Genomic DNA, 22,980 nt, shown 5'->3' with positions numbered 1-22,980 from the left:
ATTTTTATAGGGCGTTCTTTATGCTTCTTTATCATTCTAATAAATACAGCCCAATAACTGTATTATTTTTTCATAACATTCCCAGAATAACTAAACCTGTCAGAATTAACCCACAACTAAATCGTTCAATTTATGAAATCAGGTGGGAAGTGGCATAAGGCCCCGTCATTAGTAATTGCCTTCCTATATGCTCAAATCTTTGCACAGAACCATTGGTGAGGGCAGTTTGAAGATCTGCTCCTGTACGGGATATTCCATCTATTCTTGCCATGAGTAAGCAATTAGGAACAGTACAATCCTCAACAAGTATGCTTGGAAATAATTAGATCCTGCTGTGTTCAGGGCAAATCTCCTAAGGATATCCTGCAACTTCTCCTTGCAGCTCCTAAAACGAATTCCTTGACATTTAAAAACTCAACGAGGAAAACACGCACGACTACACCATTTCTTACTGATCTTGCAATCTCTCTCCTAGAAAGTCGGCTACACTTCCACTTTCTCCGACCTTAGGGATCAAGACCCGAGGAACTCCCGTTCGATGCGAGAGGCGAGGCTTGAAGCCACGTTGCTGAAATCCAAATCTGGTTTCCCTCCCACCCGCAACCTAAGAGATTCCAGTAGCCCGCTTTGCTGGCGCGTATTTGGAAGGGCATTTTGGAAATTGCAATGGGAAGAGGGGTTCCCCGACTTCCCAACCGCAGAAGCAGCAGCCTGGCGGAACTTCCAGGCAAAGAAAGGAGCCAGCTGCCGGATCTCCCGCAGCCACAGCCGGCTCAGCCCGTCGCGGACAAACCGGAGGGACCCCAGGAGGCTTAGCGTGCGGCAGCCCGGACGACGTTCTTCGCCCCGCCCCCGCCCCCGGGAGGCGGGGCGGCGCGGCTCGCGATTGGCCAGGGGGTGGGCGCTCGCCCTCTGCCCCCTGACCCTGCGCGGCGGCGGCGGCAGCGGCGGTGGAGGTAGCGGCAGCGGCTGCCGCCCGTTTCCTGCTGGCCTGGCGGCGGCTGGTGCCACTGCTCAGCGTTGGGCGGGCGGGAGAATAATGCGGCGCAGGTCTCGGCTGCTGCTCTGCTTCGCTTTCCTCTGGGTGCTGGGGATCGCCTACTACATGTACTCTGGGGGAAGCGCCGCGCTGGCCGGAGGCGGCAGGAAGGTAAGGGGAAACGTGGAGCGAGCTGCTGGCTCCCCGGGCGCCGTCGTGGGCTGGGTCAGGCTGGCGGGTGGACCGCTGCCTTTGCCGTCGGGACTCTCGGGGGCGGAGGTAGTCTTCTTCAGCCGGCGTTTCCGCCTGAGCCTCTCCGGCTAACCCGGAGGCTCTCTAAACTCTGCTCTTCGGCGTGGCGTGTGTATGTGTGTGTGCGTGTCTAGGGAGAACTAGTTTCTCACCCAGGCGGGCGGGAAAGAGCTTCCTCTCCGGCTCGCCCGCCGTCCTCTGGCGTTCCGCTGATTCCCCGGCCGCTTTCCCCAGTTGAGAAGTGGCGCCTGCCTGCCTGCCTGCCGGGAGATTTCCCTTTCAGTCTCTCTCTCTCCCCCTCTCCCCGATCCTGGTGTCTGGGCAGGCTTTTTGCGCTGCGTGGAGAACCTGCCCAAGCTAGGCGGCGAGAGACCTTTCGGGAGAGTGGATGAATCGCGCCCATCATCCCCGGCAACATGGCTGCGGATGATGGGCGTGGACGTCCAGCGCGTCCGGGGAACGCTGCCTTATGCTGTAGTGGCGGCGTCCTCTATGTCTCCCTCTCCCTCTCTCTCTCTCTCTCTCTCTCTGTGTGTGTGTGTGTCGGCAGCGATGCTCGTTCCCTTCCTGGGGAAAACCTGGAGCTTGCGGGAGCTTTCCAGCGAGGGAAAGCCGCCTTTCATCTTCCCGGGGGGGAGGCGAAGGCGAAGCTCGCTCTCTCGCCTCGGTGCAGTGCGGGTGTGCGCGATTCCATCTACGTTACGTTTCCGCCTTCTCCCCTTGAAGAAGTGGAGGTGAGACCGGCTGCTTTTTCCTCGCCTTCTACGGCGGGGGAAGCGCCAAGGCATTCCCGGGCCAGCGGGTGGAGAGTGGGTGTGTGGGTTTCTAGCCCCTCTGGCTCTCTTTCAGACCGGGAGGGAAGAGCCAGATGGTTCCTTTCTGGACTTCAGTCTGGTTTCTAACTCGTCATTACCCGGGCTGCGTCCAAACCAACTGGAGCGAGCCACGTCGTGGCTTGCGGGGAAAATGAGCGTGGGAGGAAGATTATTAGGGTAATGGGGAAAGCTGGCAATCCTCCCTCTTCTCCTTTGACTGGAGGAGTCCTTAATGGGGATGTCTTGCTAGTAGTTCTTATTGGAACTTGCATGTATCATTGGAGCCACTTGAGTCGGCTTGCCTCATCCTTACTGCTGTTTCTCTCAGTGCTTTAGAATTGTTTTAAGTATAATTAACTGGGTAAAGTAATCCTATACTGCTCTTACTGAGGGAGACCTGGGGAGTGTTTATCCCTTTCTTTCTGTCTTTCCATTGTTGACCATTTCCATTTCACTACGGTTGATTAGTTTCATTGGGAGGGAGTTAAAATGCCAAGGCTGGCGTTAAGTTGATGCCAGGTTGAAAGCTGGTCATGGAATCGGAAAGCTAGGATACTTTTGCTGAAATGTCTCTGGAATGCCACCCCCAGTTTTCTGCTCACCTATGTTTAAAAACAAAAAAACATTGGGGGGGGGAAAGAAATCTCATATTCACATTTACCAAGAATAAAGAATACTTCCTTCTTTCCAGTATGTATTTTCTTCAATCATTCCTAATATAGCTGTTTGAAATAGTACAAATATGTGCTCATGGAAGTGGCTGCTCATTATATATGGTACACATGCACACAAACATACATATATGCAGATACCAAGCATTTTTAATGGGTTTACATGACAATTCAGTAGACAGGTAATATTTGACACTATTCATATTTAGAGATAATGTTAGAGTAAGGTGTGTTTAGTTTGATTCTTCAGCTAATTGTGTGAGGAACATTGATAGTTACATTATTTTGAGAATTAAGATCTTCAGTCCAAATGATTAATTGTATGATTCCAAATTAAACCTTTTTAATTAACCAATTAACAAATAGTTCATTTCCTTATGCCCAAGAAACTCTTTCTAACAAGAATGTTATGATATAGCAAAGAAGCCTGTCAGATTTTTTATGTTTAGCGTAAATATAACAGTGTCATTTTACATCTAAAGGAAATGGGGACTGTAATAGGAAATATTCACAAAACTGAATAGCTTAAAGCTTAAAGGACTAAAATGAAAAAAAGTCCTAAAGCACAGTAATGACCAGTAGTATTGAAGGAATATATCTGCAAATGGGGGAGATTGATAATTATATCTGAATTGCTGGTTTAGGTTTCTATTTTCTGTCAATGAAGCATAATATTTAATCCCAACTTTTGGAATGGTTTAGTAATTCTAAGCATAGGAAGAAGAATGTAAGTGTAATGGCTTTTGAAATTGTTCTAAAAGGCTCATTTAGCATGGAATGCAAAGCCTTGAAAGAAAACATAACACATTGCATGTGTTTTGTGAATAAAATTTTTGCTGTTAGAACATTTAATATATTCACAGAATTGTATACTATTTAATTATCCATAAAAAAGATCATTACAAAATTGAAAGATCAATTTTAATAGATTGTAGTTTGGCTTTACAAAGTGTAACAGTAGATAAACTTTCAAAGAATTTGCAGGGGTGTTTTTATGTACTTTGGAGTGTACTTTCTGCTAGTTTCAGCCACTTTCTTCTTTTATTGATTTCTTGAACTGTTCCTGCTCTAGTCTCAGTTTTGTTATTTTAATACTGTGACATGTATTTAAAACATTTTTTAAAAAATTATGAAGATTGGCCTACTTAAAGGTCAGACTATCCAGGCCATAAAGTTGAAGACAAAGAGGTGCTTTGGAGTGCCCAGAGGTGTGAACCTAGCACATATATATGCAACTCTATAAAACAGCTTTGTCTTCGGCAGTTGCTGCAAAATCCTGGGAAGATAGTCTTAGTTTAAGGAATTGCAGACAAGTATTATGGTTTTTGAAATACCCTTTTGCCTTCAAAAGCAGATCACAGCACAACCCCATTTAAAGTCTCTAGGAATTACAGCAAAAGTGAAGCAGCAGCCTACAAGGCTACAGTTACAGATAGATATCTGTACAAAAGTGAAGTGATGGAATATTTATTACATTTAAATTGTCCTTGATCTCCAGGAAAATTGTGAGCTTTGTTTTCTCCCCCATGGTATTCTCATAGCAGCCTCTGGAGTAGATTAGGCTTTGAGATAATGGGTAAAACATTAAGCTTTGTGTATCTTTCTTTGAAGGCTCTCATTCCAGCACTAACTGCTACATTGTATAAATTCTTAGGTAAGTAGGCAAGCACTACTTAGCTTTATAAAGTCAGGTTTGATCTTTCATTGCTATTTAGAATTAACTGGACCTGTTTTGGGAAGGCATCTTTCATTCATGCAGGGGGAACATCTCAAGTTCATTCATTTCTTTACTAATTTCAGTCCTTTAGCACAGATCTTTTCTATATTTCTACATGTCATCAATTAACAGTTTTGAAGAAATATAAATTATGCATTTTTGTTCTATCTGAAGTATTTGCATAAATTAGATTGTTTGTTTATTGGATGCTGGTTTTATAGTTAAATAGAAGAAAGCACATCTCGATTCTTAATGTTGTTGCAAAATAAAGAAGCTGAAGAAATGAGTTTTTGACTTAGATTTATAGGAAGATATATGTTGTAGCCCAAAATTCTATAGTTCAAGTTTATTTGGTGGGGCTTTTTCATTAGCTGTCTACTTTGCCAACATTCCTTGTCCAATCCCTAAGAGAAGTTGGCTAGGTCTAATTAAAAGGGAGAATAGAATGGAATGGAGTAGAATAGAATAGAATAGAAAACTTTGTTGTCACTTTGAATGTACACTAATCGGCATGCATTAAAATAAAATTTTGTTCCATATGGCACTCAAAAGGTTCACCACCTCCAATATACACTATATAAATATGACAAAAATAAATAAATACAGAATTATGCATAGACCCCCATATATTATATGACACAGAGAGACAAAACAGTCTAGTTTGGATTATGTATACATGTGCATGGCAAGAAAAACGAATCTTGTGAGTTTACCAGATGGATGGCATAGGGAACAACGCTATTACAGAATTGGGTACTCCTGCTAGAAGTACTTCGAAACCTCCTCCCAGAGGGGAGCAATAGAAACAGACCATAAAGTGGGTGTGTGGGGTCTCTAACAATGCTTTGAGCTCTAAGCACATAGTGCTTATAAGCAGCATCCTGGATACCGGGGAACTAGCTTCCTATGATCATCTCAGCTGTCCATACCATTCTCTGTATGGACTTTCTATCTGAGGCGCTGCTGCCACCAAACAGACAGTGATGCAGTATGTTAAAATGCTCTCAATCGTGCCTCTGTAAAAAGTGGCCAGGACAGAAGGAGAGAGATGTGCTCTCCTCATCCAATGCAGGAAATGCAGAAAATGCAGATGCTGGTTTGGACGCTTCACTAAGGATGAGGTGTGAAGAGACCAATTCAGATTGTTAGTTATGGGCACCCCTAGATACTTAATACTTTAGTATCTTAACTGCAAATATGCCTTTGCCTTGGTCTATTGGGAGAAGCAGAATCAGTTATGCATGTCCTCCTCTGTCATTTTAATTCAATTAGGCATAAGAACTTAATGACATCTGTTAATTAATTAACACTCCATTCTTCTCCTTTTAACTGATAAGCCAAGTGATGATTTCTGGGATAGTCACAAAACTTTGTTCGTCTTCCATTGCTATTTGAGACAAGATTTTTATTATTTTGATATATAAAATAATGCAGACTTTATTGTTATAGATGTGATTTTATTATTTTAATATTCAGATTTTAGGGTGGTATATCTTTCATTCACTATAAGTAAACAAAATATAATAAATATGCAGTCTGTAGCAATTTACGTGCCAACTATAGCTTTTTTTAATTGAGAGCAGTATAGTAATCACACAATTCTATAAGTTTCCCAAGTAATCCTTATGTTCAGATTGTTCCAGACTGTGTCCTTAAGATATTAGAAAATGAAGTTTAAACAACAGAATTAAACTAACATTTCTATATTTTCAAATATACATCATTACTTCAGTTAATAGGAGCATCTCCTAGGTAGGGGTTTACTCAGGTGAAACTACTACTAATGGAAATGAGGCACATTATAACTACTTACATTATCAAACCTCCCTTTCCCATATTTTCTCACATTTTCCAGAAGCTTGAGGCTTTGTGAAATAAACTTTCAAAAGGCACAAGAGACTGGAGGCAGAGGAACTGCTAACATTTGTTTCTTCCTCTTGATTGTTGCACTAAATCAAAGCTTTTCCTGAACAGCTGAAGCATTTTTATTTATGGGATGAGAAGTCTGGATTCCAACCCTTTGTCTTCCCCCCCCCCCAATACTGTAGAAGAAACTAGAATATTTTTCACTTCAAATATTTCCTGAAAAGCAAGCAGATGATTGACTTATTAGTAACAACAATCTGCTGTAATATTGTGCCAGGTGATGTGCATTCTTTCCAAAATATACTATATGTCTGTTTTCACCAAGTGTTAAGGATACCTTTTGGGAATACTGTATTCTGTAATGCATTAATACACACAAAATGGAATCATGCCCCAAATAATAGAAAAATTTCTTACTAAGCATGATAAAAATATTATAGGGCTGCATAAAACTTAGATCACTTAATTAATTAAAGATGAATAACTTGTAATTATTGCAGTGTGCTTTTTAAGTAACACTTTTATATGGCTGTTTGCTAGACAGCTGACTGAGAATCTGCTGAATGAGGAGTTTCTGGCAGTTTTCAGTGATGTGTAGAAATAGTTGAATTGTTCTACCTTCCTTTTTTCATTTTTTTCTCCCCTAATACCTTAAAACATGTCATGGTCTAAGTAATAATCCTTCACTGTCTGAAATTGCTAAGGAAGCATTTAGGTTAGACTCTTTTGGGTTATTTTTAACTGTTTTATAGGTAAATCCTCTGTATATTATGCTGTATTTATGTGTCTTTGAAAGTGTGTTTCACTGAATTGAAGGCTCAGATGAAGCATCCTTTAAAACCAAACTGATGGGACAAAATGTCTTGTGTTTTTTTTAGCTATGTCCCTTTGCTTTAATGGATTACAGAAATTTTCCCATATTTATTTGGTTTATATTGTACCTTTATTTTTGTATAATTCCACGTGACATGAATATTGTTGTTATTTGAACCCACCTTTACTATTTTTATAAGGCAGGGAACATATCCAACATAGGTAAAGGTAAAGATTCCCCCGCACATGCCTGCTAGTCGTTTCCGACTCTAGGGGCCGGTGCTCATCTCTGTTTCAAAGCTGAAGAGCCAGCGCTTGTCCGAGGATGTCTCCATGGTCATGTGGCCAGCATGACTAGACGCCAAAGGCGCACGGAACGCTGTTACCTTCCCACTGGAGTGGTCCCTATTTTTCTACTTGCGTTTTTACGTGCTTTCAAACTGCTAGGTTGGCAGAAGCTGGGACGAGTAACAGACGCTCACTCTGCTACATGGCACTCGGGATTTGACCCGCCAAACTGCCGACCTTCTGATCGACAAGCTCAGCGTCCTAACCCACTGAGCCACCACGTCCCTTAAATATCTAACATACCTTTCTCCTATTTTCCCTCCAACAACAGTCCTATGAGTGGATATATGCATGTCTACCATTCTTCTCTATTAAGAGATACAGTCATTAGAAAGTGCAAATGATGGATTCCTCTTCATATGTTTTAGTATATATGGTAGTACTTTCTGGTAGGAGAACTCTTAATTCCAGCTGAGTGGTAATTGAAAAAAAGGACAAATATATTTTGTGACTAAGTTGCCACAGTTGGAGAGAAGCATGTTGCATTGAAAAATACCTTGGTGTTCCAAGATCTAGAATTAGGCAACATCCTTATTAGGTTCAAATGTTATCACAAAATGAATATTTTTTCAGGGCCTTTTGCATTTTTCATCACTCTTTTAGAGTGGGGCAGAGTAAGAAAAATGACTTTACAGCTATAAGGTCCGCTTGACTTAGTTTTAGAAGAATGTAGATTTAATTGGATTAAGTGTTGTTATCTATCTATCTATCTATCTATCTATCTATCTATCTATCTATCTATCTATCTATCTATCTATCATATATAGGTTATACTCATGGGATAAAGACACCCTCCCCCAATATGAAATATAATATTCAACAGTTATCTAGATTTACCTTCAGCAGTAGTGCAACACTCTGGGCTTGATATACAATATACACACAACATGATTTTTCTAACTATTGCAGGAAAGATGTATTAAAACAGTGAAATATATAGAAATAAAACACTTCAGTGCAGTAAATGCAATATGTAACATCTGTGGATATAGCTTGATATAGGACAAAGCAGATAATACTTTATATATAATGGATGAGGGATTGAAAATTCCCTCTCAGGTGGTTCGTAAAAGAGAATGGGGCTAGATCCATTTTGCTTTTCTTGTTATTATTTTCTCATAAGAGCACTTTCTGGAAATGGATAAATGCCAGATAAGAAAAAGTAGTCCCAGCGTATAGAAGTGCAGATTGGAGATCAGGAAATTAGACAGCAGGCGCAGGACTAGCAAAAGCTAGAGGTGGTAGAGAATTTCTTTCCTTTACGCATTGTGATGAGAGGTGTGTGACTTTATGCTGTGTGTTGTGGGTGATTGTGGGAGTTCAAGCAGGTGAATGAAATGTTTTCTTCAGAAGTAATTGCTCATTTCTTTTTGATACTTTCAACTTTCTTCTAGTTCTGATTCCTAGACTTAGAGCAGGGGTGTCAAACTGCCAGCCCGCGGGCCGGATGCGTCATCTGGAAGCCACGCCCACCCCATTGCCGGCAATGGCAAAACAGTCCCAATACGTCTCGCGATGTCATGTGACGTCGCGAGTTTGACATGTCTGCTTTAGAGTGAGTTGTCTGCCGTGTCTCTGTCTTATAGGGATTTAAAAAGGGATTTAAATAAAGAGTTAACAGTTTGTTGTTCCCTTATCCCATTTACCACTGCATTTAGGAACTTGTCAGGGAAGTTGACAATTGTAATTCAGTGTACAGTAGTTCAGAAATAGGGCTAGGTGGCCTCAGTGTATCCACAGTGCCATTTTCCAAATTGGTAATAGATCTGACAGTCTAAATAGACAATGCATACAAAAGGAAACCAGGAACCGAATACTATAGAGTTTAATCTAACTACAGGCAGTCTCATCTCATGTTTTATTGTAACACTGTGATTAAACACTGATGGGTTACAACAGGAAACCTTTCCTTTCCTTTTTATTTCTTGCTTAGTTTAACAAGTAGTGTCTGGAAAAGTCCTGGGGAACCGTAAAGCTTGCTCACAATTTTATAGTAGTCTGATTGGTCCTAATGAAGTGTGTCTAAATGTGGATTTTCTATATGAAAAAAGCTGCTTTTGATTTTGTATAACTTTGAAATCTCAATCTCAATCAAGCTACAGATGTCAAGCAAGCAGGATAGGTGAACTATAATTCTAGCAAAAGAAAAAGAACAAGCTTGTTCTTTTGAAAAAAGAACTCAGTCATTTGGGTATCATCTTTTTAGAGTCCCTACAATAGTGGCAAACTTGTCTTTTTACATTCTTGCAAATCAGCACAAATTCTAGCTAGTGTTAGAAATTTACATTTCATGCTTGCTGGCTGTTTGCCACAATGTTATTGTGAGAGGATAGGAGCTATATTAGTGGTTGGCCAATCTAGTTTGATTTAGCTGGCTGTGCATAATCACATGATGAAAGCTTGGTCTGCGTGACAATTCATGATATTACTACTGCAATTTATTCTGTATAACAACTTGCAGGAGAAAATTGAATTTGTTATATGTAGTTGAAGATTGATAGGTAAATTTTGTTCATCTATTTCAAAATGTGGTTTTTAAACAAGAACTGTTAGTAGTATTCAGATTCAGTGGTAAATATATGTAATCTACCATACTATATCAGTCACAGCATTACTTTTGAAATATTATAGCAAATTCCTCAAAAAGTCTAACAAATGTAGACATTATCATGAAAATGCTATTGATAGGAAGCATTTTGGCCATGATTTCAAGAAATGGGCAATGATATTCTTCTTACTATATTAATTGTTAGTGCTGTCTATATATATAGTTAATACTTTTAGATTTACCTATTAATATTTTGGTTATTCAATCAGGACAAGATATTAATTTATTAAATTTATATGCTATCCATCTCAGTGTTGAGTGACTCTCTTGCTAGCTTTCCAATGTTCTCTGTAGGTAGCAGCTGAATATCAAAACAGTTGTAATCTCATTAGCATCTTATTACTGACAACCTTAAAAATGTTTAAAATTTTGTAGAGTCATAACCATTTTCTCTCATGCAAAATAATAAAATATCTCTTTTTGTGTTAAAATTGTTCATGGGTAACACTTCTGTAATTTAAATAAATTAGTCTACATGAGTCCTATTTATGATTTCTGAGCTTGCTAATCAGTGCTTTTTTTGTAAAAGAAAAAGGTGCCGGAACTCACACATGTCATACAACCTGCCTTGCCTACCCTGCAAGGTTCCATCCAAAAAAGGTGCCGGAACTACGTTCTGAGCGTTCTATGAGGAAAAAAAGCCCTGTTGCTAATGCATTATTTATTTGTTCATATTTTTTATATATTATCAATTTGCAGATGAAGTCATGGCTATGCACAATAAACCAGGGTGAAAATAATAATGTGGAAATAATAAAAAAATACTATTTTAAAAAACTATTAAATTTTATCATGAATTAATATAATAAACAGTAATAAGCATATTGATGTCAAATCTTGAATAAATAACCTTCTGAACAACCCTGTTTTTAAGGCTTTTCTAAAGGTTAGAAATGATGAAATCATCTAATTTTCGGATGTGAGGCTGTTACATTGGGTTGGCGCTATTAATGAAAAACAGGAGTTTCTCACTTTCTACTGCATCTCATGTGGGGGAGGAACCTCATATACAGTGGGGCAAAAAGGTATTTAGTCAGCCACCAATTGTGCAAGTTCTCCCACTTAAAAAGATGAGAGAGGCCTGTAATTTTCATCATAGGTATACCTCAACTTTGAGAGACAAAATGGGGGGAAAGAATCCAGGAAATCACATTGTAGGATTTCTAATGAATTTATTTGCAAAATATGGTGGAAAATAAATATTTGGTCAATAACAAAAGTTCATCTCAATACTTTGTTATATACCCTTTGTTGGCAATGACAGAGGTCAAACGTTTTCTGTAAGTCTTCACAAGGTTTGCACACACTGTTGCTGGTATTTTGGCCCATTCCTCCATGCAGATCTCCTCTAGAGCAGTGATGTTTTGGGGCTGTCGCTGGGCAACACGGACTTTCAACTCCCTCCAAAGGTTTTCTATGTGGTTGAGATCTGGAGAGTGACTAGGCCACTCCAGGACCTTGAAATGCTTCTTACAAAGCCACTCCTTCATTGCCCAGGCGGTGTGTTTGGGATCATTGTCATGCTGAAAGACCCAGCCACGTTTCATCTTCAATGCCCTTGCTGATGAAAGGAGGTTTTCACTCAAAATCTCACAATACATGGCCCCATTCATTCTTTCCTTTACACGGATCAGTCGTCCTGGTCCCTTTGCAGAAAAACAGCCCCAAAGCATGATGTTTCCACCCCTATGCTTCACAGTAGGTATGGTGTTCTTTGGATGCAACTCAGCATTCTTTCTCCTCCAAACACGACGAGTTGAGTTTTTACCAAAAAGTTCTACTTTGGTTTCATCTGACCATATGACATTCTCCCAATCCTGTTCTGGATCATCCAAATACTCTCTAGCAAACTTTAGACGGGCCCGGACATGTACTGGCTTAAGCAGGGGGACACGTCTGGCACTGCAGGAGTCCCTGGTGGCATAGTGTGTTACTGATGGTAGCCTTTGTTACTTTGGTCCCAGCTCTCTGCAGGTCATTCACTAGGTCCCCCCGTGTGGTTCTGGGATTTTTGCTCACCGTTCTTGTGATCATTTTGACCCCACGGGGTGAGATCTTGCGTGGAGCCCCAGAACAAGGGAGATTATCAGTGGTCTTTTATGTCTTCCATTTTCTAATAATTGCTCCCACAGTTGATTTCTTCACACCAAGCTGCTTGCCTATTGCAAATTCAGTCTTCCCAGCATGGTGCAGGTCTACAATTTTGTTTCTGGTGTCCCTTGACAGCTCTTTGATCTTGGCCATAGTGGAGTTTGGAGTGTGACTGTTTGAGGTTGTGGACTGGTGTCTTTTATACTGATAACAAGTTCAACCAGGTGCCATTCATACAGGTAATGAGTGGAGGACAGAGGAGCCTCTTAACGAAGAAGTTACAGGTCTGTGAGAGCCAGAAATCTTGCTTGTTTGTAGGTGACCAAATACTTATTTTACCGAGGAATGTACGAATTAATTCATTAGAAATCCTACAATGTGATTTCCTGGATTCTTTCCCCCCCATTTTGTCTCTCATAGTTGAGGTATACCTGTGATGAAAATTACAGGCCTCTCTCATCTTTTTAAGTGGGAGAACTTGCACAATTGGTGGCTGACTAAATACTTTTTTACCCCACTGTATGCCACCTGAGTGCACAAGTAAACTACCCAAAGCCTGCTATATGATTGTGACAGGATATACATGTGATAAATGAGAAAATAAATATTGATGTGAAGTAGATCATCTTGTAGGTATTCAGCTTCCATGGCATGTAGCGCTCTAAATGTTAAAACCAGCACTTTGAATTGTACATTGCCTGCTCCGAGAGATAGTGCTGTTATTGTTTTTGCCATTATATAGTTGAATTTTGTGTTTTATTTTTTAATCATCTATCTTGCTTATTGTTTATGGGTGTGGAATAGCAAGGATATTCCAATGAATAAAAAGGAAATTCATGGAAGCCTACTGGCAACCAGATTATGCCCTCAGCATTAGTACTATGTGTGACTAGCAACTCTTCCCCTGGTGGAGAAGGTAGCACAATGGAGGATAGCTATATAATATGCTCAGGTCCAAGGAGGATATCTTCAAGAGAGGGTACTCTTGTCTCCTCCTTCAAAAAAAGTTGGTGGTTCTACCTCTAACTCCGATCAAGCGCTGATCTATTTCCGTGATCTATCTGGTAATCCCACCCATGGGAACCAGGTGGGCCAGTGATCCAGTTTACAACTGACAGGGCTTGTATTGTCCAGCACCCTGTCTGCTTCCTTGGAATCCCCAAGTGGCAAGGAATGCCAGATAATATTGCAAGGCTATAGTTTTGGTTATAAGTATTCCTTGAGTTATGATGGCAGTTGGGACCATTGCCAAGTGTTGTTGTCATAAAGTGCAACCGCATTGCTTATCAATGGCAATCCCTGCGGTCCTGATTGCTCATGTTAACTGAATTGCAGCAGTCATTAGGCGAGGACCTATTTTCAACTTTCTGCTAAGTGGCTTTTGCTGGGTGGGGGGAGGACTGTGCAGGGGTGCGCAGATGGCTAGAGCGGCACAGTGTGAGTGCAGTGAGGCTTGGGCTAGTTGCTGCTGGGTGGGGAAAGGGGTGAGGGGGTATGTGGGAAGTGCAGCAAGGTTTAGAGAAGGAGTGTGGGGTGCATGAGTGGTGGACAGGAATGGCGAGGCTTGGGGAAGGTGCAAAGGAAGTGCAGTGAGGCTCTGGGATATTGCATGGGGCGGTGTGAGTAGCTGGCATGACACAGCACAGAGGGGCTGGAGGAGGATGTGTGGGTGGGGGGATTTGAAGTCACTCCACTGATGGCTTCCCCACTGGCTTTCTGGAGTAGTTGGCAGGAAAGATCACTAATAATCACATGATCATGAGGTACTGCAACCAGTCATAAGCATGAGCTGGTTCCCAAGAACCCAAATCATGATTATGTGACTACGGAGGTGCTGATATGGCCAGAACTCTTAAGGACCAGTCATAATCACTATTCATTCAGTGCCATTGCAACTTTGAATGGCTGCTGAACAAATAGTTGTAACTTGAGGGCTACCTGTATCTCCAAATCTTTGGCTCATCTAGAGTTACCCAGATTTGCTTGCTTGTCCACTAGTACTTGAATTAATGTGGTCTTATTAGACACAATCCTGTATCAGTTGCAAGATAAGTTTTTCTCTACTTTTTACCTTATGGTACATTTAGCTAAGTTGTACGTTGTATTCTTCTTTTACTTATACTGGCATATAATCCCTTCATCTTTCTTTTCCACTTCCATGATCCATTCGGATCCACAGTCCCTAGTGTGATCTGGAATGATTCTGAGTTCTCTGGTTGGAAATCATTGTGTGCTTCCTATTGTGCCAGTTTTGGACTTGCTACATCTGTTCCATCCAAATCCCACAAGCATCTCTCTATCTTGTTAGACTGTTCACCACCATTAATCAGTTGTGCCTTCTGTTAGAGAGCTTAGTCTCATTTCCTGTATCCATAGCACAGTTTTCAGGTTGGATGTGAAGACATGCAGTAAACTAAGCTGCGTGTAGTATATCATTACTGATACAGTAGATTCTCTTGAGGAATGCAAGGGATACATATGCCCCCTCTTCTCACCCCAAGAGCTCTAATCACGCAAATGGCTGCCATACTTGAAATTTGTAGAATACAATCAGCTAGCTATTGGTTTATGTGCTAAGCCTTGGCTAGTAACTTATGTATGCAATTTAATTCTTGACACTTTTTATTGGAAGCATTTATGTAATTATTTTTGTCAGGCTCAAGCCCATAGATGACACAGTGAAATCCAATTGAATTCAATCCTTTAGTTGCCTGATGGACAGAATCTTGCCAAACTAAAGCTATAATCTTCTAGCCTACTAGATACATCCTAAGTGATTCTATGATGTGGCTACTCTGAAACTCTTCCCTCTTCTCCCATCCAGCTCAGGACTTCACAGTCTCTTACTCTGGGCCTCTCTCCTTATTCTGTCACATCTTTTAGGCTTATATGCCATTTCAATCAGAAAGTGTTCCCCAGTAGTTTACAATTCTACTGCAATAATTATATTAAAACATACAGTGAATAACACAGAATATAAAGCTGTAAGAAACTACAACAATATCCTCAATATCGGCGTTAACACACCCCAAGGAAAGTGTTCTTTCTTCAAGGTCAATTCAACCTGTCCTAGCATCTCTAGAGCAGTAGAATGTCTATGTTGATATGGGTAGATATTTGTTCATTTGTACCAGTGATTCCTATGTTATGGGCAAGTTAGAAATCTTCCCACCCCCAACTTATTGAGTGTAGACTTAGGGAGTAAATAGTATATGGAAATTAACTGGCATCTTTCTGCAGTACGCTAATTAACTTTTATTTATCGACGACACTCGTCTTTATTGATGACAAGCATAATCTCAAATATGGATTTGTGTCAGTGAGAAATAATGGACTTGCAAAAAGCTTTTGAACTTCTTTTGCCAAAAGTTAGTAAAAGCTAGGTCAGTGTTTTTCTAACTTGGCAACTTTTAAGATGTTGCCAGAATTCCGCAGCCAGCATGAAGTCCACACATCTTAAAATTTTCCAAGTTTGAGCTAGGTCAGTGATATATAAAAAGAAATGCTGTGGGATTAAGTTCAGACATTGTTTAAAAATACGATGAAACAGATTGATGTACACATAAATATAATTGCATTTCCTCAACAATTTTTGATTTCAGTAGAGGCATGTACAGAGCAGTCGGGCTGGTTATGGGGCAGAAGCATTTATGCTTGTAGGAATTGCAGCCAGTCACAACAGCCTGTACCTGCTATGAGAAAAACTACCTGTTGGGAGGGAGAGAAATATTGGCATCAGCTGTCATTCTTCCTTTCAGTCTCCACTTAGGCTGGACCATATTTATCTTTCTTGTGCCTCTCCCCTGACAGTGAAGAATTTGTTTGGGGAGTCATTTTCTGCCAGGGGAAGGCTGGATGACTGAGTTTTTTGTTTCATGCTTTGTGCTGATCCCCCTGCAATACTGTATTGCCATGGGACCCCAGGGAACTATGTCAAACAGTTTGGAAAATAGTAGTTAATAGAGAAGTACACAGGTAATCCTCGACTTAGGACCACAATTGAGCCCGATATTTCCATTGCCAAGCAACGCAGTTGCTAAGTGAGCTTTGCCCCATTTTGTCACCTTTCTTGCCACAGTTAAGTGAATCACTGCAGTTGTAAATAACATGGTTGTTAAGTGAATCTGGCTTCCCCGTTAACTTTACTTGTTAGAAGGTTGCAAAAGGTGATGACATGGATCACCAGGACATTGCAGCCATCATAAATGCATGTCAGATGCCCAGCGTCTGAATTTTGATCACGTAATCCTGGGGATGCTCCAATGTTTGTAAGTGTGAAAAATGGTCATAAGTCACTTTTTTCAGTGCCGTTGTAACTTTGAACGGTCATTAAGCAAAAGGTTTTAACTGTAGTTTCCATATATGGAAACAGTGAAAAAAATAATAGCAGTTGGGGAAAGGATTGCTTTGGTTTTTACTGAGGACGCATTTCTTCCATATAGTTGTTTTAGTTCTGACACTTCAGCTGTTATTTTGTCATTGCAAAAGTGTCTAGAAATGGAATTTTTCTTAATGGGTTTTCTTAAGCTTTTCAAGAGTACAGATCATTATGCTACTTTTATATTTTAAAGAATACCTATGACGGTTTGAAAAAATGCACGAGGTGTTGTCTGAATTTATAGTTCTCCAGCATGACGAATGGAGACGCCACAGATGGGTTGATCTTGCCTTTCTGCCCTAGAGACTAAGTCAGTCAACCTTTGCCATGCCTCTCTTCCTCTGGCTAGGAATCCCCAGTCACGACTTAGTCTTAGCCCAAGAGAGACGTGGTGAAGGTTGGCTCTAGTAGAAAGGCAACACCATTGGATTCTTCTCAGGTTGTATCTTCTCTTCCCTTCCCTTTCTCTGCGCTGATATCAGCGCTGAAATTTAAACCACTGTGAAGCTGAGCAGTTATTTTACAGGCTTTGGCTGAAGCCTCAAGGTACTTTTAGCTTCTAGGCAAGCCACAAGTGTAGCGGTCGCCATTTTGGGCGCCGCTGTTGTTCCTGAGCGGGGGGGGGGAATCCTCCCTTCCAGCGAGGGCAAATTAGCAGCAAATAGACTTAATTGGGCACATCCAGCTAGCAACTTTCTTGCCCCAACCATTGAATCTGCTTCTACAATCGGTTAATTATGTCTAGCGTCGGACCAGGAGGTCATTTTATTGGTGGCCGCCATTTTGAAAACACCATTTTGAAAACTGCATGATCATTTCCCAGGCCATTCAGAAGGACAAAATCACTTTCTTCAAGGTGCTTTCAGACTACTGGGCAGCTCTCATTGTAATCACAAAACAGCAACGACAGCCTCCAGCCTCATAGCTTTTACGGAGTTGTGCAATCGCTCAGGCATTTCCAAGGTTTCAGGGCGTGGCTGGGTGCCTGCCTTAACTACCTCCATTTTCCTAGCAGTTTTACTGTGTGTTTAGTGCTCACTAATTCTGGGAGTTGAAGTCCACAAGTCATAAAAGAGCCAAGGTTGCCTACCCCTGATATAGGCAAAGTATGTATGTATTCATTTAGATGTTGTAGCTATTCAGATATTATGTATTCATTCAGATGTTGTAGCTAGGTTGAAATTCTTATTTTTTTAAAAAAACAACCCTGAATGATAAGTTTAATAATAATAAAAAATACAACTAAATTGAAGTGATCAAGGAGAGTTCATCAGAAATCTTGCTGCCTTTGTATATGCTGTAAGTTGTTTTGGTTTCTAAAGCCTGGTTGGAAAAATACCCCACCCACTTATGACTGGATTTTTCCCTTGATTGCAAAAGATTTTAGTTTAGAAAAGTGGAAGAATAAAAAAGATAAATATCATACGTAGAATCCATTTAGACTAGAGCACATGATCAAAATTGGGATGCTTGACAACTGATTCATATTTATGATGGGTGCAGTATCCTGGGGTCATGTGATCACCTTTTGCAGCCTTTTGAGAAGCAGAGTCAATGGGGAAGCCTGATTGTTACTAACTTAACAACTTATAACAACTGCAGTGATTCACTGGTAAAAAAGATTACAAAATGGGGCAAAGCTCACTTAACAACTGGCTTGCTTAGCAAGAAAAATTTTGGGCTCAATTGTCATAAGTCAAGGACTACCAATATGAAATAATAAAAATTACATGTGTGTGGTAACTTTATTTTCATAGGACAATATTTAGAGGAAATTGCTTTCCTATGATATATATTTGCCATATCAGAAAAAAACATCCACACAATGGAGCATTATTGCCTAAAAATAAGTATAGGTAGCCCTTGATTTATGACCACAATTGAGCCAAAATTTCTGTTGTTAAGTGAGACATTTATTAAGTGAATTTTGCTCCTATTTTATGACCTTTCTTGCCATAGTTGCTAAGTGAATCACTGCAGTTGTTAGTTTAGTAACGTGGTTGTAAAGTGAATATGGCTTCTCCCTTGATTTTGCTTGTCAGAAGATCACAAAAAGGGATCACATATTCTGGGAGACTGCAACCGTCATAAATATGAGTCTGTTGTCAAGCATCTGAATTTTCATCATGTGTCCATGGGATGCTGCAACAGTCATGTCACTTTTTACAGTGCCCTTGTAACTTCAAACGGTCACTAAACAAACTGTTGTAAGTTGAGGACCACCTGTAGTAATCTTTTAGAAATTTAGCCTAAGAATTAATTGGCTACCATCAGTAGGATTAGGTTGGAATATTTAAAACTTCAATTGATGATTTAGAACAGTCAACAGTCTTTAATCACGGCTTGAAATGTGATCTTTGAGCATTCTTTTGGAATTAGGAACCTTGGTTGTAAGCTGAGGTTTTTTCCCCCAGTGCAGAGTTTGCTTAAAATTAATCTAAAGCAAGAATGAACTGTAGATTTCCACATTATATTCACTGACTCTCCCATCACCCTTGTGATTATTACTTTGAAATCTGCTCGATAAGCTTGTTTCTTGTTTTTCATCTTATACTGTCCTAAAATGAATGCATAGTTCTGTCCTGTCCTGAATTGCATTGTTTTAAAAACCATTGCTCTGAACACAGCAAAGCCTGAGGTTTTATGCATCATAAGAATGGTTAATTATTACTCTTTATGGTAATGTTTTCATGCTGTTCTGATAGAAGTAAGGCCATGTGGGAAGTTTAATTATTTGATTTCTCATGCTGCTGTTTCCTATTCTGGTGCTAAGGCAACAGACAAACAAATTGTTGGATTACATTCACGTTATTTCACTGTTTTAATGTTGCCAGAATAGCTTGGATTTCAATCATGGAGGAATGGTAATCTTGCCAGTCCTGCAGTATCTTGAGATTGGAATGATATTGTGCATATATGATAAAGAGAATATTTGTAGCTCAGGGTTGAAATGAGGCGTCCTTGTTGCTCTCTGAGCTTGGTTGTTTGAGACTTTAGAAGACTGGCAACCTTTCATTTTAGTGAGCTATAATGTCACCTGAGATTATGTCAAATCCTGATTATTCCTTTTTAAAAACTAATACAAACAAGTATGAAGGTTTGGATCATTTTCCTCAATAAATACATGAATAAACATAATATTTTAGACTCATTTGCTTAATTGGGTTCTCTTTATTTAGTTTTAGGACTTGTGTGGAAAACAGAACATGTTTTAGGTCATATCTATCCAGAAATATTGGACATTCGAAAGGATTCACAACCTTTTAAGCATGCTTGTAGTAGTACTAAATTGGAATTTTCTGGTTGATCCCTCTTATGGATTAACAAAAGATGCTGACATGAACGTGAACTTGTCATCTGCTTGTACTGGGAAGGAAATAACTTTAAAGAGTTGTTAGGAAAAACTTGTTCACACAAAAATTAATATTTCAACAAACTTTTTTGTTAAAATTTGTTTGTTGAGCAACAAGCTTTTTCAGAATCTTAATTTCACTAAAACCACTTTTCTAATTGAACAGTCATTTTAAAATTAATGTCAGAATATGTGAAGAATTGCATCTAGCTAAAGGGTATTTTAGACCAGCCCTTCTCTACTGGGGTTCTGTGGACCAAATCATGATTAAATGAAAGCATTCCTTTCTTGGCCAGTTGAAATGGAAGTTGTATGCACAATGCATGCTTTTTAATGCTTGGGCTTATCCTTTTTTTAAAAAAAATAGTTTCATTAGAAATTACAATCAAATAACATGAACATACTAAAGGAATAAAAAAATAGTACAGAAAAGGAAAAAATAGAAATAGAAAAGAAAGATAATATAGTCAGTGCTTTTTTTGTAAAAGAAAAAGGTGCCGGAACTCACACATGTCATACAACCCACCTTGCCTACCCTAAAAGGTTCCATCCAAAAAAGGTGCTGGAACTCCGTTCTGAGCGTTCTATGACAAAAAAGCCCTGAATATAGTAAAGAAAAAGAAAGAAATATATAAAGAAATGACTTTCCCTGTCATCACAAGTAGAAACAATGTAGCATCTTACAACCTTTATCCCAGAAGAACAAATAAATAAATCATTAAAATTGTGTTTACAATTTCTTTCACTAAGGATTGAAGGAGACTCACTAGGTGCTGTAAAACATGTTGATCTGAAGATTCATAATAGCTGAAAATGTACTGACAAGCAATTACCAAATGTGATTAGAAAAGGAAATATGCAGACCTAGTGTCCTTTGAAAAATGTTCATCTCAACATGAGCTAAAATGGCTTTCCTTTATCACCCAGAGCTCTTAACCTGCCAGAGACCACTGTCTTGCAACTGCATAGAACACTTGTGGGTGATCTCAAGTTTTCTCCTTGTTTAGAGAGGAATTATAAAGACCAAGTCTACTTGCCCATTCTTCATTCTGCTCTGCTTTTAGCAGAGCCTTCTTCGGTTTGCCATTTCTTCCTGAAAGTTGGGCTGATCTTATGTTATAAAATCGGGGGGGTTAGATATTTTTTTTTTGGTAAGGCTGATGCCGGAATATAGAAGGAAATAAGGTTAGAGAAGAAAATGCTTATGAAGCTGGTGTGCATGCTTGTGTGCTTGTTTATTTTCTTTATTTTCTTTTATTTTGTAAGAAGAAATGAAGATTGTGTAGGTATTAGCCACTGGGATTATAATGATTATAGAAAGGATTAGTATTAAGACGTAATAATTTTAAAATGTTATTGAAGTTATTAAGTTGAAATTAGTAGTACAAGATTATAAGCTTCCTTTTTATGTTATGCATAAAAACAGCTTGTCACAAGTATTTCCCCCAATAATTACATTTGCAATATTTCTGTCTTGTGCTTCCTTCAAGAAGTCCAGTTTGGAGAGCAATGAATGGAGCAATCTCATTCTGCCTCAGGAGACTAGACAGAGAGAGAGAGAGAGAGAGAGAGAGAGAGGAAAAAAAAGATTTCTCTGCATACAGTTATTTTCTGGTGAATTGCAGTCCTAATATTAGTTTCATTAATATTCAGTCTAAGTTCAGTATTTGAACCAGATTAATTGCTATATTTAATAGTGAAATGTCTTATATGGCCCAGAATGACAGCAGTTAGCTGATTTGATTGAATTAGAAAGCTAAGTAGAATCAGCCTTAATTTGGCTGGAGACCATTTGGGAGCTGTAAGCTAGACTAGGAAGATGAAAATGCATTGAGAAGGCCATTGAAAATGACTTTGGTATTATGCCAAGTGAATTGCATGGTGATGTCCATGTACGTCAACAGAAGTTGAGATTGACCTGAAATTTTTTTTTTTTTGTTGAGATTGAGTTCATTTGTTTAAAAAAAATCTGTGATTACATTTTTTGAAATGGAATGTTTTGCTGTCTAGTAAGCCTATGTAAAAATACCCTATTTGCTTATTCTTAGTCCAAATAACTAATTTAATCATCTATCATAGTTGCTTTGTCAATGTTGAATATTTTTGAAGTTGTATAAATATCAAATTACATATGACGTCACTTGGCTATGATAGGATTGATGCTTTTCTTTTAGAAATTACATATGAAAGTTCCTTTAATATGGATCTGGGTGTAATCGTGTGTAGGCATGTAATCATGTAAAGTCATTGTCAACTGTTCACATTACCAACATTTAGTCATATGGAATCAAAATTCCACACTGAATCCTATGCTTTCATTTTTTTGATCTCTTTGGGATTTAATTTTATTTGCCTTAATTAGTTTATCACTTGAATTTGCCGATTGAAGAAATGGTGTTGGTATGTCCAGTGACATTGATAATATACCAACACCATTTCTTCAGTCTATAGATTTAAGTGATAAATTGATTGTGACAACTTTCAGACTAAGTTCATTTCAGTATGAAAGACTTGGGAGACGTAATTGTATCTGTAGGGCAGAAACCCATGTGGAACAATATCATTTTAGAACTATTCTCTGGAATATCTCTTTCCTGAAAGCAACATAATTTTTAGAAAGAAATGCTCCCAGGCCAAAAAGGCAGGTCAAAAATAAGCCCATACCAGGAATTAAGACATACCTTGGCTCTTTTATGACTCGTGGACTTCAACTCCCAGAATTCCTGAGCCAGGATGGCTCAGCTTGGAAACCTCTCCCTTTTCCCTCAGCATGGCTGGCTCAGGAATTCTGGGAGTTGAAGTCCATGAGTCATAAAAGAGCCAAGGTTGCCTACCCCTGAATACGGTAAGACTTCCTGACCTTCAAATCCCTTTGAGTATTACCATGCTTTGATTTTTATGAGTTACGTGAGAAACTAATTTGTACAGGATTTTTATGTTTAACCATTTTGATTCAAAACAGGTAAAAAAAATTAACTCCTTTTTTTCTTAAAACAAACAACGTATAGGTTTGGATTTTAAGTGTTAGTGTTTTCTTAGAAAGAAGCCTAGTGATCTCCAGCCAGCAGCAGGATGTTGCAAAAACTTTTT

At 39.4% G+C, this 22,980-nt stretch overlaps 1 protein-coding gene across 1 annotated transcript in view; it reads left to right on the top strand.

The window, feature by feature from the left end:
* The first annotated feature begins 942 nt into the window (after positions 1-942).
* Positions 943-22,980, top strand: part of GALNT2 (polypeptide N-acetylgalactosaminyltransferase 2) — a 75,376-nt gene continuing 53,338 nt past the window's right edge. The window contains exon 1 of the mRNA XM_081312708.1: positions 943-1,150. Within this exon, the coding sequence (XP_081168834.1) occupies positions 1,040-1,150 (111 nt within the window). The 5' untranslated portion in view covers positions 943-1,039. The remainder of the gene's footprint in view (positions 1,151-22,980) is intronic.

This window comes from Vipera berus (genome assembly GCF_964194415.1).
Source record: "Vipera berus genome assembly, chromosome: 1".
NCBI lineage: Eukaryota > Metazoa > Chordata > Lepidosauria > Squamata > Viperidae > Vipera > Vipera berus.
The sequence above is the reverse complement of the archived record's forward strand: the minus strand, read 5'-3'. Positions and strand labels throughout refer to the sequence as shown.